Raw genomic sequence first — 17154 nt, forward strand, 5'->3', positions numbered from 1 at the left:
CAGATAAGGAACATTGAATTTTTCAGGCTCCCTACGATCGTGAGAGGGTATATTCCCACTATTTTTATAGCTCTTATGCGCATCTACTTTATTTATTCCTCTCTCGAGTGAGTGTCCGATACAATAGAGCATTCGACGAGAAGGCAACACTGCGATACCTCGATGCAATAAATTATTGTTTTCACTTGGGATATAACGTACGTGAAATAATATTATCTCGTAGAGCAAAACTTATTCTTGCTTCAACCGCATCAATAACTGGAAATTAGTTAGTGATTTATTTGATAAATAAATGTTTGAATAACACAAATCAAAATTTCACTTGAAGCACATTTTTCTCAAAGAATCAATACAATTTCCTGGCCGCGGAGTATTTCCCAATATTTTCTAATCAAGCTACTAACGCGCACGTGTTTGGACACGAGAAAAATAATCAACTTTCCGACTCGTATCGATAAAAAAAGCTGACCGTTGCCCTTTCCGCGACAGGCAGTTTGTTCTCACTATGATTTGCAGGGCGACTTTCGTCTCCGCTTTTGCGACATTTCGGACGAAAACATTCAGAGATGCTCAAATAGACGGCGATGAGTTGTTTTTACGTTAATTAAATGACGCGAAAGAGGATCTCGCGCTCGCGACGAGCAACAACGCAAACGCACCTTAAAGTTCGTCGATTCGACGAGCACCTACATGCGACACACTTTCTGTCGCATTTATTCCGGCAGTTTGCATCGACTGTCGCGGGACGAATGGTCGTTTGTTAGCCACAACTTATGAACGAATTATACAATGATTACCATTAATTAATTCCACTCTCATATATACGTATAATTGAATAGATATCGCGGGGATATCGATGCGTCTATTCTCCTGCGCGATGCATTAACGATGAAATATCCGGACGGACGTTAACGAGTGGTACCGGAAGCTGGTAGACAAATAGCAATTAGAGAACACCGCTGTTCCTGTCCGAAACGAGAACAAAAGGTCCTGCACACGCCGGCGGATCGATCCGACAAGATTTATATTCGGCGGCGCGGCCGGAACGCTAGGCGGACAGAGAGACGGGAATATAAAGAAGGGGGGGCCGGAAAAGAGAGCTGTCGGACAACTATGAGGACAGCAAGTCGTAATGATTCCTCAGCGGATACCTCGCGGTGGTATACGACGGCTACGACAGTGCAGCTCGTTCTAAGGGAATAATATCGGTCGCTGCTACGGGGATATTGGCGTCCGGCCAAATGGAGATAAATAAAAGGACCAAAAAGCGGGGGCCGCGCTGTCCGCTGGGGCATCCTCCCGACGCGGCGCATGCCGTGCTAATTTAAATTCGTCATATACGGAGAAAATGTGACGCGCCTCTTCTCCATGCGACCTGAATGTGATTCGAATTCATCAAGTTGATTGAATGGAAGATATAAGACAAAGTATTTGGTTGAAGGATTAGAACCGGCAAAGAATGCATTAGCGGCATTAGCTTGCGAAATGTACTGTTGTTTTATGCGGCAACGCTCAAATGCCATTTTACATGCGACCCATTCAGCTCGAGAGGTCTTAAAAAGCGCTAAAGCGTGACGTACAGCAGCTGCGAGTCAAGTGACCCGTTGTTACTTTCTTTTTTTCCGCTTTTTTCTGACGCTTTTTTAATGAAAGTTCGCTCTATCACCGCGATCTTTTTATTCTTTCACCTTGCAACTTAAGTACTTCCGTTCCCATAATTCCGCTTTTAAGTATCGCTGCATAATTTTTCCCTTCGGCACGAGATACATTTTCGCCGTGAAATTCAGGTATTTTCGGTCTCTCGCATGTTCGTCACATGGTATGAACGATTTAATTATACAGAAGAAGCTATCTCTCTTTAATTCGCGTAGCTACATCAGCGGCGCAAAGACGGAGGTGGATTAGATACATGAATGCGCGGGCATGCACTCATACGAACATATGAACACGACGCAACGTAATAAATGATTCTCAAGCTCGCGCCCGTCTTTGCATTTGTACATCGTGAAAAAAAAGAGACAGAGAGGATTAAAAACACGCAGACAACGGTTAGCGTACAATTTGTACGCCAAATACCACACTTTGAGGTCCCGTCTGGATTGTATCCGAGTATATCGCTTGTTTTCCTCTCGTCACCAGAAGACATGCATGTATGCGCTTTTTGAACGAATTAACACTTTGCTACGGTAGAGCACACAAAGGAAAAAGAATGCAACATAGTGTAGAACATGGTAACGCATCGCACGTGCTCGCGAATGACATAATTTTTAGCAGCTTTAGAATTTTCTTTTCTAAATTTGATACTTTTCGCGTTCAAGCGTAAAAGAATTCCCAATCCGATTTATACGAAAGACAATATCCTACCTTTTTGGCCTGCTGTTCTTCAACAGCGAATCTCTCTTGATCAACTGCAAGGCGGATCAGTGCGTCCAACTTTTCCTGATTCGCATCTTCACCCGCCGCTCTTAACGCTGCTTTCAATTTAGCTTCATCGACTGTCTGTAAGCAAATAATTGTTTCCCTCTTTACGAAAACGTTTATCGATGATCATTTTTAATTTTATACGAAACGAAGCTCGAACGATTCTCGAAATATAAATTTGTCGTAAAAGGTTTCTCCGCCGAATAATGCTAACGCACCCTTAATTTTTCCAGCTCGCTCTGCAAATTGTTGACTTTGTGATACATATGCAAGACGAATAAATCGAAGGCATCTTCGCTGACGGATAGTTTCTTGTCCTGAATATTTATATTGGGAAACAGGATTTGCAATTCTTCGTTAAAGTTTTCCCGCGCCGTCTTCAGTTGCTTCCAGTAGCGCTCGGCGATGTTACCCTTCTGCAGCCCATCGGTGTACTTCTTCTTGGCTTCCTCCACATCGTCCAGAATCTTCCTGACGTTCCGCTTCGCGGCCGTTTTCATGTGAGCCGGCGCCTCGAGCGCGGCTTCTTCGATTAAGTTATACGTGCGTTTCAGCGAATCCAGCGCTTCCTTCGCGTGGTCTTCCGCCTGTTGCATCGCTTTCTTCTTCTTTTCCGTCGTCTCCTTTAACCTGCGATCGACGAGAAACATTCGATTACGCAACCGGTACAGAAATGAAGCGTGACGCGATATTATTACGTAAGCATAACGGCGATCACCTCTGCCAAACATTTCCACCTATCGTGGTGCCAGCATTCTCGACCACTTTTACAATATCGTCATTGTATTCCTGAAGCGTACACAGTGCTTCGTGATACGCCGCGATGGCTTTAGCGGCTGCTTCGCCGCAATACGTTTCTAGCTCAACGAGACTTTGCGGTTTCAATTCCTCGGGCACTTTTTTTGCCGGCGGCGCCGGCTTCTCGACCACTGTAAAGGCATAAATTATTCAATTATGTTCGGCACAGGTTTAATAAAATTCCGAAAAGCTATTACCAACGTACCAACATCTACTTTTTCACCCTGCTCCTTACTAACACGAATTTCGGCGTACTTCTCGTTAATGGGCGATTCTTTTTGCTCAACTAGTGGTTTAAAAACTGGCTTGGGCGCTGCAATACAGATACACGCGATTATTAAAAATTAGCGTGGGAACACTAGGTACAATTTAGTAATTAATTATATGCTCTTATATGCTGAAAGGTATTAGGCCAAGGGAAAGGGAGGAAAGACGGAAGTTAAGGAATTGAATTAAGGTATGGATTGGGGCTCACGTATGTACTCCGCAAGTTTTATGCAATCTACTCTTTTTTGTAGCTGACCTGGTTCTGGCGTTGATTCCTTGAGAAACACACCCAATACTCTGCAAAAATGTAATCATAATTTTATTAAATCTGTAACTGCTAAAGATTGCTAAAGTTATATACAATTAATTTCCTTACGTCTGTTTCAGAGTTTCGAAAAACGTGAATATGAAGTCGAAGTAGCTGGACTCTTCTTGGAAAATAATCCGAATAGTTTTGTCAGTGCCAGGAATCCATCCTTCAAGCATAGCTCGGACTTCTGGATCTTTCTTGGCGTATGCTAATATTCCTAAAGTACCTATTGTTATGGCTCCTAGAGTTATCAATGTTCCTGATCCCCGGCTTTTCTCGCTGTTACAAAGTAATCAATCCAATTAAAACAAATTCTATAAAATTATTTGCTCAGATTAATTATGCTTTCTAAATAAATAAATAAATAAAAATGAATATAATTAATCTATAAATTTATCCTGTACCTTCTTGGCGGTGCAGTTGAATATTTAGGTCCAGTAACTCTGGACATAAGTCTGACATCCTTGCATAGCCTAAAAAAAGAAAATAGTAAGATTTCAATACATACAAGTGACTTGAAAAAATTATCAAATAAAAATTTATTCATCAAATAGAGAGAAAGAGAAAAAGAGAGATAATGGCAATCTATCGTTCGAATCAAGTCGCTCCCAGTAATAACGGCATAAAATGAGATAGATACATGTCACTCATAAAATGTATCTACTATCCTTATTCCAGGAAACATATGATCAGACATAACCTCGCACTACAATCTAACAGGCTAAAAGCGGACTGAAAACGGCCCGACTGACCATCCGAACGACAGAAATAAACGATGTTAATTACGTTTTCGAACTGATGAAGCGCAAATAAGCGAAACACTGAGTTTTACACTAAATAACATAATATATTTGACAAACTGGGAGATCTGTCATCGGCGAAAACGCGAGGACTCACCTCCCATCCGGATCGCACTTGACACGCGCCCGCGTCTCGTAGTACCTGGCTGTCAAGTGTAGCCTGGAGCAGCCGTATTTTCTGACCTGGAACGGCAACGGAAAGTGACAATCAAGTATTCTGGAATTATGTAAGCTCGCGAATCCGTGCCATCTTTGTCATAGAGCACGGGACGCACGCGGTCCGAGACGTCGCGACCGAATATTCACTGAGGATTCTTGAAATCATCGCGATCGTCGTGACGTCCGACTCTCCGGTGTTCCCCGTCGACTCGACGACGGGTGTCAGCCGACGAGGAGGAGGGAAACCGTTGCAGCGAATGTCGCATGACACTGTCGCGAGGCCGACGTGACACGGTGTGATCGCAGGCGACGTTACGCTCCGATCCCTTCGCGCGATCTGAGAACACTCTCGAACGATCGGGCACGATTTGCGATTCTTTCTGCACTCTACGTACCCGACTTAGACCGTTGTACGGAAATTTTAATCCAATTCGGAACATCTTTCGGGTGGCCGGTCAGGCAGCCAGCGGGAAAAAGGGAACGACGGTACAAAACAGCTGGTCACCGACCGAACGGAACTGCGCGAAAAGAAGAATGCTGCGTGCCGTAGGTTCGGCGTTGCGAGGTGGGTGTAAGGGTGGTGCACGCTCGATTCTACGATCAACGATCGCGTCGCGAGAATCCGTCATGCATCGGCTTCGCGCTGCGCTATAATTCGTCACGAATCCGTGCTTTATCGCGGCAAGAACGATGTTGAGCGCGAGCGTTCGGAGGTTATGTTCGCCGCCTCGCGACTGACATGGCACGCGGCTGACGCAAGGAACGGCGCGGAACCCGGACCGCGAGCGCGCGTTTGAACACGCTTCTTCAGTGTGAACGTTTGAGCGTTTGAATAGGCATTAAAATTTACCTTGAGCTTGTTTAAGCGTGTACTTCACGCTGCTAAATGTGTGGAAGCTTTGTGTGTACTCGAATAATAAAAGAATCTAAATAATGTCGGTAATTTTTGTGTCTTACTGCTGTTTCAGGAATCGCAGCGAGAACGGTGGGTACAAGCGTGACAAATTCTGTCGTTTCAAAATGTAATCCTGTCGTGGAGCACATGCAATATAGAGGATTCGGAGCGTTGTCAATAATCGCTCAAAAGTGGGCCGCCATGGAACCAACGCAACATAGAATGCTGTTAAAGTAATACAAAATATTGCCAAAATAATTTGTAGAACGCATTAATTTGCGTGCAATTATCAAGTGACGAAGCAGAAAATAATCGTATAAAATCAACGTTATATTGTTTCAGTCATGTGGCAGTGGGAGATCAGATGGCTGTGCCAGTTCAACCTGTAGCTGTGCCAGTGAGAACATTGACTAAAGCGAGTATGACTAAAGGAAAGAGAAAAACCGTAAAGACAGTCTTAAAACGTTTCTACAGATTACACTGGTAATATTTTAAGAACACATAAGGAGTATTACATAGCCATTTCGGCAACTGTTTATGCCAAATATTGCTGAATAATTGTAACATAAAAAGCGAATTGATATGAAGAGTGAATATGTTACAGGGGTATCTGGATCAGGACGAAGGCAGGCAGACATAGCAAACTGTGGAAAAAATCATGGAAGCGGAAGAAGAGGTTGCGGCAGCACGTATTCTGCAATTCCACCCAGTCCATGTTGCTGGATAAGATGACGACCTCTTACTGGAAAAGACGACATTACTACGTTGACGATCCATATGAGCCGTATCACGAGCGAGAAGAGTTCCTGTTGACCCGAAAAAAACCACTACCCTAATTATAATCCGCATTGATTGATCACAATTGATTGTTAGAATAAATTTCGCTTCAAGAAGTGTTAGAAGTGATGCCGTCTGAAGTAAAGCGTTTCGTCCCACCTAAATGTCTGCCGATTTCATTTTATGATGTTATATACGTTAAGGAATCATCCCACCGTGACGATTAAAACATTGAACAATTTTCAGGAATTTGTTTTGAATACTAATATTTCGGCTTTTGCAAAAATACTTGGAATTCCTTTACCAAGATTTAACAGTCATACATCCTTGAATACATGTACTTTCGATAAGTGCAAATAAAAAATCGATGGTTTGAAAATGTCATACTGGAATAACTCCTTAAATGTAAGAATACACACAACGCCTCGAGCAATATGTATAATATTTTCCTGGGTACATTATAAAACATTTTGCGCACGTACCGAACATACTCACACTGTAGATGCATTACTTCTGCCGTCTGGGAATCAGAAGCTCATCATTGTATTATAATAATATATGAAAATAATACACGAAATCGCGTACTTACCATAAAATTAAAATATGTTACAAAACATACCATGTATATGCACATATCCATTCTTGAAGTAGATATCGATTGTTTACAAGTGACGCTTATCGATAGCGCTTCAAGATGGTAAGAGATAAGACGACTTATCTCACGCGTTATCGTATTTTATTACCTCACGTCCCGCCGGACGGAATATCCCGATCGATTCAGGAAACAGGCTCTTCTGAACGTAACACCTTTAATCTGCGTCCGAAATTGCATCGGTCGCCACGGACTTTTGGGAATCACCTTTTTTTATCAAGGTGGGGTCACGTGGGCGACCCCTGCCACGCCGTCACGCGACGCTTGCGAGAGTCACAGCGGCTTTTAGTCGCGTTCCGTCCTTCACGACGCGTGGATCGGGTGAACCGCTGCTTATCGCGTCGCAATTGTGATTGCTATTTTTTTCGCTGCATCGCTCGGCCATCACTCTAACGCGCATTCATCCCTCCCCGTGTACAACTATCGACGACAGTGATAACGCAGTAGAGAGAGAATGCCGTATCGCGCGAGATTGCGACTGCTCGGGCGAGCGTGTCTAACGTTTCGCAGCTCGTGCGGGAAAAGCAAGGATAGTCCGACGAGCCTCGCCGTCGCCGCCGCAAGTATCGCCGGTAGCAGAAATTTCTCCGCGAGCCGCACGCTCAATATGAGGTGAGCACAACCACCCGTCTGGTCGCCAGGACTGTCTCGGCAACGTCTAATCTGGGCGCACGTTCTGAATGTACGTTCGTTCTGGCGCGCCGAATTTCTTCCGTACACTTCCTATGGATGACTAGAAGCGTAGTGCGTTTAGCATATCGCATATCTGTCAGCGACTGATCAGGCTAATACGCCGAAAACCACCCTATTATCTTAAGGCCGAGGAGCTTATTACGGTTCTCGGCTGAATTTATTTTCTTTTCGCATTATGTCATTTTCACGTGACTTTAGCCGCCCAATTACAGAAGTATCGAGTGAAAATGTAAACTACGCATTTCCGATACAGTAATCTACATTTTCACGAAGCAGAGATCCGCCGATGGCCACTAGAAAAGAAGTAAAGTTGAAAGTTCCTTTTGTTAACATTGTTTTATTCGCTAAAAATTTAGTTTTTGTTAGAAAAAGAATATTACCAATAAACAAAAAAGAATGTTATTATATTACGTGAAACGCAATGAAGATGATTTTGCAAGGGACTGCTGACGTTTATTAATGACATTTTTTATTTTCGTAGCAGTGTAATTAAATGTTGTTATCCTTGTCATTTGATAAGATATTATAATTCCTTCTATTATATCTACAAAATAAAGATTTATTTAAATATATTAATATTTAAATAAATTTTATTTAATTAATCGCAAATATGTATATGTATGTATTTATTTATCATCATATGTATGTTGTACATATATGATGATTATTTCATTTTTCATTGTATATGGAAGACAGTTGTTTCTCTTTCTCTTGCTCGATTTCAGCTTTTCGATACAAACCTTCGTGTCGAGTCTCCTCACGCAAGTAATATCATATTTCCACGAGACGAGATCAATCATAATTGAATGATTTGTTCATTTTCGTCATTTTCCAATTTAATCCGTAATAAACCCCCACAAGTATGCTATCGGTGCACGGTTTGATTCCACGGTTTGATTCATCCGACTGAGACTTTCGGAGGTTGAGTGTTCGCTTGAGTCATCTGTTTCTGAAGAAGATACTTGCTCGTCACGTTTAGAGACGAATCGAGTTTCGAGATTCAGTCGAGTTCGTTTTTCTTGTGTCTTACATAAACATGAGGTACTGTCCCGGGATGGAAGATTGAATAGTCGCATTTAGCGTTAGATAATAGAGTATGGATGGCCGAGCGCGATTAAATCGATATTAATCTCACCAAAATTTATATTATGTTCATAGATAAGCAAAAATAGTTTGTACATATCCTTTTAGCATAAATGTAAGCGTACCTTTTAATTATTCGCCTGATTTTCGAAGCCGACTTTTAGACAACAATAACTGCGACCTCTGCCCTGAGAGGACTATCGAGATGGGAAAGTGTTATTTTGACCTATCGAAAGTCGCGCGTAACTGAATTTTTATTTGCGATCTATTGTATTATATAAATAGCAATTAATAAATCGTCGCACAGTAATGATCTTATCACTTATATCGGTTCTATTAAATCTTTCGACTAATTATTAAACATAATAATTTTAATACTTAATAAAATTTAGAAAAAGCCCATTTTGTGTGCTAAATAAAATTGATATATCATTATCAAAGAGAAGAAATGTAATTTTTAGACAACACAAAGAAGAAATATTTTTTATATAAATTATTTCTTAATTACACACTATAATTAAGTGTTCTCTCTCCCTCTCTCTCTCTCCCTCATTAACATACACAATCGGTAAAAATGTCTACAGGTATAAATTAATTTGTTACCTCTATATATCATTTTATTACATTTGTTTGTGCACTATTTTATTGGTAACGTCGCGCTTTCGCTTTCGGCAAATTACGTACCGATAAAAATTACGCACTATATTTAGAAAGTCCGGGTCACACACGCGTCGTGAAACTCGATTACTATTCCGACCGGCTCTGCCGACTTTCATTATCGACGTTGTCGGTAACGGCGCCTGATTATATTTTCACAGGTTCGTCCAATTTCAAAGCAAGACCGGAGGCCCGCAGCATCTCGGGGTCCAGCTGAAGCAGGGAGGCGACATTATTGCTGTATCGGCGGTCGATTCACGGATCCCAAACACGCTTAAAAAATTCCTGGAGGGCGGCGATGACCTTCTGAAGAAGGCCAAAAGGTAGGAGAATGGTTTGAACAGCTGGTTTTGGAGAGAAGGAACGAACATCCGATGATGACATACACACAGGCGTCTGCACGCATAGTAGATGTTACAAATAACGATCGTACATTTGCTAAGAGACTTATTGTTAGTTACGCACGCTGTGATTTCATAAAAATAATTATCTAATCGTCTATGAGCAAATATTTATCAGCTTGAGTTTGCCATGCGATACCGATTATGCTAACAAAACGATTACGACACACGCAAATGACAAAACAGATTCGAATTAAATCTAGTCTAAATAAAACAAATCTAAAAACATTGTATCATTTATCAAAAAACCGTGATTGCATTTAATTAAATAGATTTTCTCGGAAAATGATGTTTTATTATTTAACATTCAATTTAAATTTTATGGATTATATGGTAAATATATTTCCTGATTAAAACGAAATGACTGGAACTTTCGTAACGCGATTAGTCACAATATTGTGCAAGTTTTTCCTTGAGTCTTGCAATATGCATATTTTAGCGTAGCAGCATGATGTTACAGGTGGTATCAAAACAAAAAGATTATTTGATCTCATCGTGTATATTTGTTTTGCCAGGGAAGACGATATCGACCTAAGGAAAGCAGTAGAGAGGTTGGTGTATTCGATGCGTGTGACAAAAGTAGTTATCCTCCCTCTTGCCCCCTTTGGTTCAATTATATTTACCTGCTCATATCTATATACACATTCGATGTGCCCATTCATCTTCTTTTAGTCTGAATATCTTTTACATTTTCATTAGGTCAATCGAATTACTTTTCTCGATAGTTATCAACAATTTTATCAAGCTCATTTGTCTCGAATTTTTCACAATTTTCACAATTATATCTTTAGTTGTATTATAAACAAATAAACTTTGGATTGCTACATTTACATTTGCGTAACGAAATTGTAAAAATTTAAATGTACTTTTACAGTGCTCGAAGTAATTTATTGTCGCGCGCTTGACGAATCAGTACTGTTAATAATTTATTACGTCATATTTCATAATTAAAAAAGCGCTCAAGCGGGAGCGATTTATATCTCTGAAATACTCGTTATCGTGTATAATTATTGCGATGTAATGAACAGATTCCGCGCTAGCGTTTACGCAATAAGGAAATTTTAATCATGCACGAATAAAGTAGCATACTTTATCAATGACTAAACAATATATTCTATCCGAATTAGGATTAGTTTGTTCATAGAAATTTTCATAGAGGGTTAGCGTTTGTTTATGATTTAATAAATTAATAAAAATAAATTAGAATTGTAGATAAATAGTCCTCCAGTGAAAAAATTAGCTTCAATTTTACTCGAAAATTTTATACCGATGCTGCGTTCATCTAGTTTAACATATACCGCATATAAATAATATGTTTGCGCAAAAACAAATGCCTGAAAAACCATGCGTTTCTTAAAATCGAACAAGATCGTAAGGCATAAGTGATTTTGTATTAGTCCCGATTGTTAATAGAAAATTGCTACGTGTCACGTCATTATATGGTAGCTCATAAATTATTTACTGCACGTTTCCTGTTGCTTCATTCGTCGATCTTGTTATCGTAAACTGTTTTCATCGATTTTTGTTAACCTTATGAAGTATTACCGGTTAGATATATGCTTTTTTGGAATTCTTGTGTTTTCGTATAATGCATCGTGCATGTTGCACTTTTTTGTCTCGCGTGAGCAAAATTCAATAATTGAATGATATCATTGCAACTAACTCTCGATCAGACACAGTTGTTAATACTAACTCGAAGCGGCGCCTTGTCTCGCTGCCAATTGGCGAACTTTCAAGCTTCTTTGGGACAGCTAAGGTTTTAAATGAAAACAGGATTTTCCGGTGAATGAATCGGATTTTACATCTATTTTTTATTATGCACATGTCTTGCCTATAATTATTATAGTTTTTATATTTTTCCTTCGAATTGAGCGTGATATATTTGTCAGTCGATAATATGACATAACTAGAACGAATGACGAAAAGTTATTTTCCTAATTGATTCATTAACATTTATAATATTTATGTAATCTTTATTTACATATACTTGCAATTTATTTTAACTGATTGTATTATGAAATATGTTTTTTCATCCGTCACCAAGTCCTTGTTCTCGTTTTTCCTCAGTAATTACTGCAGGAAGATTTCAAAGAAGTATTCTTTTGTAAAACAAATTGAAAAAGACAGAAGCTGGAAAAACAAGACAGAGGAAAAGACAATTACGCTCTGTGTCTTTAAGTCTGGAAAATACAACTCATTAAGCTACAGTAAACATCATTATCGTCATGAATAAATCCCTAACTGGAAAAATCGAATGTTTTTAAACATTTGTTATAATTAATTATTTGTTATAATGAATTATTATTTACAAAGACGATTTTATCGGTACTTAGAGCTGCACTATCAATTGATACTTGAAGATTGAAAGATACTACTCGGAAGATATAACTTATGTTGCGAGTCATACTTCACGGAAAGGTAAAATCTCTTCTACGCAACGTTTCTATTATATAATAGACCTCCATGAGGACGTAAAACGATGAGAAATACGTCCATAAAAACTAGCCATATACGCTACGGTACAATTAACGACCAGAAATCGCAGTATGACGAATACACAAAACATCAATGTGCCAAGCTTTACCTACACGAATTGCTAATGCGGAATTATCAACGAGAGATTAGCTGCAATGTTAGACGCAGGAATAATTAGTCAGCGTTATCAAAGGCAATAACATTTATTGATATTACTCTCAAAAATTAACAAACTTAAAACGCAGAGGAGCAATTCGTGCAAGTAAAACTTTAATGACATTTTCTCTTGCCTTATTCGTCCCTTGTGTGCTTTTTATGAAATGGCGTTCTTTTTTTCGTCTTTTATTCCTTCTAATACCGCAATGCTTTAATACGGAGGACTCAGACTTCTTCGCGAGCGAAGAAAAGAGGCAAAGAACGAACGCAAGTTTAACCAGGTCTTGCATCGCGTGCGAGTGCGAGTTGATTAACATCGACGTCATCCGATCACACGATTCCAAACTCTGTTTCCGGATAATATCACATAATGGTTTACAGAATAGTCGCCGAGGGTCGGAGCATCATACCCGAGGCGGACGTCAACTTCCTGGCGCCGGTCACGCACATGGACAAGCTCGCCTGTATCGGCCTCAACTACAGCGGCCACTGCCAGGAGCAAGGTATACCGATTCCGGAGAGTCCGATAGTCTTTAGCAAATTTCCCAGCAACATCATCGGACCGCGCGACAACATCCTGCTGCCACAGATCTCGGACGTAAGTCGAGCTAATTCTACGTCTCGATTAACGAGGCGGATAGAAAAAGAGAGAGATTGTGTGTATCCCTGAGAATTGCTGAAACCGTTATTTGGAGCCGTGTATTTTTAGTTTTGTCGCGATACGTCACGGCCACTACTTACGTCCTGTTTCGTTTCGTAAGCGTAAGCGCACGCTATTGTGCTATTTTCCCCACATGTAGAGCCTGTCTCGCCGAGTCTGTCTGCCACTTGGATATCGATCGGTGTACATATGGTCTACTTATTGTGCTTGATCGTCAGTTCGTAAATTCTTTATCGTATCCCGAAGAAATAAGATGCAGCATAAATGAATCTGTACGAGTTATAATAAAATGCTCGCACTGCTTTTTGACTTGTAGAAGGTCGATTGGGAGGCTGAGCTGGCGATAGTGATCGGCAAGAAATGTAAAGCCGTTAGCAACGAGGACGTCGAGGATTACATCTTTGGTTACACAGTGGCACAGGACATATCGGCGCGCGACTGGCAGAAAACAAAGCGCAACGGTGGCCAGTTTCTACTGGGCAAAGGGATGGACACGTTTTGTCCCCTGGGACCGGCGGTCATTACTAAGGAGGCGGTATGCGACATCAATAATCTGTCCGTCAGGACATGGGTGAACGGAAATCTGAAACAGGACGGCAACACGAGCGAGCTCATCTTCAAACCCCACGAAATAGTCGCTTATCTCTCGCAGTTCGTATCTCCCTCGAGAATAATAAGTTAGAATAATAAATAAGAATAATAAGTTCGAACAGGATAACAGCGTTAATTAAAATTTCAGGTTCGTGACGTTGCTGCCGGGCGACGTGATCCTTACCGGTACACCGGCTGGCGTAGGATACACGCGCAATCCACCGGAATACCTGCAGGTACGTCATTCGTGAGTGCGTCATGATCAATTTTCATCAATTAGTGGCGTAACAGCACCGTCATGCGAGCGTGATACGCTCGTAATCACGTTCGCGTTTTACACTCGGCTGTGTGTTTCAGCGTGGCGATGTACTTGAAACCGAGATCGAGAGTTTGGGACGTCTGAGGAACAAAGTGATCTGATCCCAGAATTGAAACATGCCTTCGGAACGCGTGTCGGGACGGTTTCGTCCTTCAGGACCATCACAAGACTGGATCTGCGTTCCTTCGGGGAGCGACATTCGCGATGATGTTGATAGACGTACGCGAAAACACGCGTTCGTGTGATGTAGATAATTTCAACGCGATTGCGAATGTTCACGCGGAGGGTAGCATTGGCCCCCCTCTTCAACTCGGGGCACGAAAGCGCGCCTAGCAACACCGATAACACAGCAACGCTAATTTTCTATGTGTCACGTATTTTATATACAATTAAAACAAGAGTGTTTCTATCATGCGTCTTTATTTCGCGCAATCCTTCCCTACATTTAGCAGTAAAAATTCAGCACTCATCAGTGCGCGATAAAAATCCCATTCAGTTCATCCTAGTCCTAGTAAAGCTTTGTGAGAACGATGCTAGAAATCGGTCCGAGATCTCGATCTGAGAAATGGATCTGAGAGAATCTAGTGGACACAAGGCTTTAGGAAATCGGCCATCGAAATGACCGATGTATAAATGATCGTCTGGTACCTCCGAAGCTTGGGATTCCTTCTCTTGCATCCTCTGATACCCTCGTCGATAGTATTTTAGTTTTTCATTCATTTTACATTTACACTCTCGATGCTGTCATCAAAGTTGTTGAACGAATATTATATGTCGAAACAAAATTCATTTCAGGATCTCCCTAATTTTTTGAAACTTCGCGCTGAATCAGTAGCTTCTCAAAATTCTCCCTTCCAATCAAACGAGAATCGAAAACATTTTTCTGCGGACCAAGATCACAAGATGAAAGTCAAACGGCTGCGTAAAATCCAAGATTCAGCACGAGATTTGAAAGATTGAAAACAACAACACAAGTGACATGTAATAGACCTTAGACTTAGGTCTATTATGTCTCTATTTTCCATTTTCTGAAAAGAGTCTCTCGAGTCAGGTACTGATCTATCCTATTTTTTACAACAGTAGTGAAGTCGATCGAAACTTCGAAAATATATACGGAACAGCAGCGATGCGATGGTACGATATGTTGCAGTGCAAAAACATTGCCGCATGGATAAGAAATATAATCATTTTCAACATTGGTATTATTATTTATGGGATTAACATGCTTCATAAGTTCTGTTCATTTTCGAATAACAACAAGCGAGGAAAAAAGAAGAAACTGAAGGTTAAAGATTAGAGATAAATCGTTATCGATTGTTATTCATATTTCTGTTTCCTACGTGGCTGCGATCTTTCGATGAGATATTAAAACCGTCAGATAGTAACATATATTCCCGTTCTTTTAGTGCTATTAATAACGAATATATGGTACCACCAGTATCATTAAAAATTGGACGAATATATGTGTTACAACCTAGGACGAAAACTTGCAGCCACGTAGCAATATTACTTCAATATTGCTGCAAGCTCCTGTGCTGTAGGGAAACAACAATATTAGTTGTAGCTCGTTTTACGAAAATTTTTGTACATGGACACATTGTATTTTAGATTACTTGAATAATTGAAACCGAGTCACCTTGTCCTTTGTTATTGAAAATTAGTATTTGCCGTGGCTATATATAAATGACTGATTAGGCATTTATATATTAGGTGGTTGCAACAATTCGTATGATAATGAAGAGATACAAATCTATGCCTTATTCTCTTTTTTTATAATATGTGAAGTGCTAAAAAATGTGCAAATTGTTATATATGTTTCAGATATCAACTTTGTAATAATTCTTTGCCTTTTTACAGATTCTTAGATATAAGAAAGTGGCTGTACTGGGATTGAGAAATGTTGGAAAGACCTCGTTAATAAAACAAATATCTGCTACATATGGCAATCATCGTCGTCATACACTACATAACACAGTCTTTGTATATTCAGTAAAAAAAAGGAACTATCTTTTTCATCTGTGTGAGTGTATGTGTATCATTCGATTACTATTATAATAATTTCATACTTCATTTGTTTATGTTAATTTAATACTTTGTGACTTCGTTAGTCTTTGGATGCACGAGCGTTGAGAGTTTGAGCTGTTTCCACAGTTCCCGTAGTTATGATATGATAATGTATTTAATCGATTCTACTAAGAGAAATAAACTAGTTACTAATATTACAACACTCAAACAGTTATTAGAAATAGCGGTTGTTAACATGCAAGTTTTAGTAGTTGCCACCAAACAGGTGATTAATTTTTCTTTATTATGTTATGTCATTATTTGGTTCTGTATTGCATATATTGCACACGTAATCTCAAATGTGTATCATTTCTTTTTTTATTATTTAGGAGTTTTCCTATGTAATAACAGTAGAAGAAATTAAACAGTATTTAAAGCAGTCTATACATTCGCATCAGATAGAAGTAATTGGATCTCGAGCCAATCCTGCTTTCAAAATGATATTAAGGAAGAACGCATTTAAAATATTCGAAAAACTCTTCACTATGGCGCTCTCGCAAGATTCAGATGAATCATTTAACTAATTTAATTGGTATCTCAAAAATTACTAATTGATTTTGATGGAATGATTTTTACTTCATAAAATATAATGTCTTTATAAAAGTTTTTTCGACAAAATTTCACAAAAGATGCATTTGCTACATAATAATGAGTAATTTACGCAGTCTATTATTAACAACTTATGTAAAAAGTAAAAAATCGCATATAATTATGTACAATTTTATATGTGATTGAATAATACTTTTTACATAAGTTTTTAATAATAGTGTAATGTTATTCATATCAAATATCTACGGATTCTTATTAATATTAAAATAGTTTTAATCATTTGAGGACCGAACAGTATGTATAATATTGAACGCTAAGCGGACTCTGCAGACAAACATGCTGTAACCGAATCTTTTTTGCGTCAAACGCTTAAATTACCTATTTAATATCTCACTTCCGCTAAATCTAATTAGAGTTTAAGTAACT

At 39.6% G+C, this 17154-nt stretch overlaps 3 protein-coding genes across 5 annotated transcripts in view; 2 read left to right on the plus strand and 1 right to left on the minus strand.

The window, feature by feature from the left end:
- LOC105281027 (MICOS complex subunit Mic60) overlaps positions 1 to 5296 on the minus strand; it is a 36787-nt gene extending 31491 nt beyond the window's left edge. For both annotated transcript variants that reach the window (XM_011341946.3, XM_011341945.3), the window contains exons 1-9: positions 5151 to 5296; positions 4694 to 4779; positions 4201 to 4269; positions 3863 to 4075; positions 3743 to 3783; positions 3425 to 3532; positions 3140 to 3350; positions 2640 to 3051; positions 2365 to 2499 (exon numbers count right to left, since the gene is read on the minus strand). In XM_011341946.3, coding sequence (XP_011340248.1) covers positions 2365 to 2499; positions 2640 to 3051; positions 3140 to 3350; positions 3425 to 3532; positions 3743 to 3783; positions 3863 to 4075; positions 4201 to 4269; positions 4694 to 4779; positions 5151 to 5195 — 1320 coding nt within the window. In that variant the 5' untranslated portion in view covers positions 5196 to 5296. The remainder of the gene's footprint in view (positions 1 to 2364; positions 2500 to 2639; positions 3052 to 3139; positions 3351 to 3424; positions 3533 to 3742; positions 3784 to 3862; positions 4076 to 4200; positions 4270 to 4693; positions 4780 to 5150) is intronic.
- Positions 5290 to 6811, plus strand: LOC105281028 (39S ribosomal protein L35, mitochondrial). Its single transcript, XM_011341948.2, has 4 exons — positions 5290 to 5320; positions 5724 to 5883; positions 5993 to 6133; positions 6255 to 6811. The coding sequence occupies exons 1-4, from the start codon at positions 5290 to 5292 to the stop codon at positions 6484 to 6486; spliced, it is 564 nt and encodes a 187-aa protein (XP_011340250.1). The 3' UTR covers positions 6487 to 6811.
- A 535-nt stretch (positions 6812 to 7346) lies between these two features.
- Positions 7347 to 14525, plus strand: LOC105281026 (fumarylacetoacetate hydrolase domain-containing protein 2). 2 transcript variants are annotated; one of them, XM_011341943.3, is made up of 7 exons: positions 7347 to 7691; positions 9674 to 9835; positions 10429 to 10464; positions 12926 to 13142; positions 13522 to 13856; positions 13945 to 14032; positions 14154 to 14525. In XM_011341943.3, exons 1-7 carry the CDS (start codon positions 7534 to 7536, stop codon positions 14214 to 14216), a joined length of 1059 nt encoding a protein of 352 aa, XP_011340245.1. In that variant the 5' UTR covers positions 7347 to 7533; the 3' UTR covers positions 14217 to 14525. The 2 variants fall into 2 exon arrangements, with proteins under 2 accessions (XP_011340245.1, XP_011340246.1); XM_011341944.3 differs by lacking the exon at positions 10429 to 10464 and having other exon boundaries at positions 7348 to 7691.
- Positions 14526 to 17154: the final 2629 nt, after the last annotated feature.

This window comes from Ooceraea biroi, chromosome 5 (assembly GCF_003672135.1).
Source record: "Ooceraea biroi isolate clonal line C1 chromosome 5, Obir_v5.4, whole genome shotgun sequence".
NCBI classification, from domain to species: Eukaryota; Metazoa; Arthropoda; class Insecta; order Hymenoptera; family Formicidae; genus Ooceraea; species Ooceraea biroi.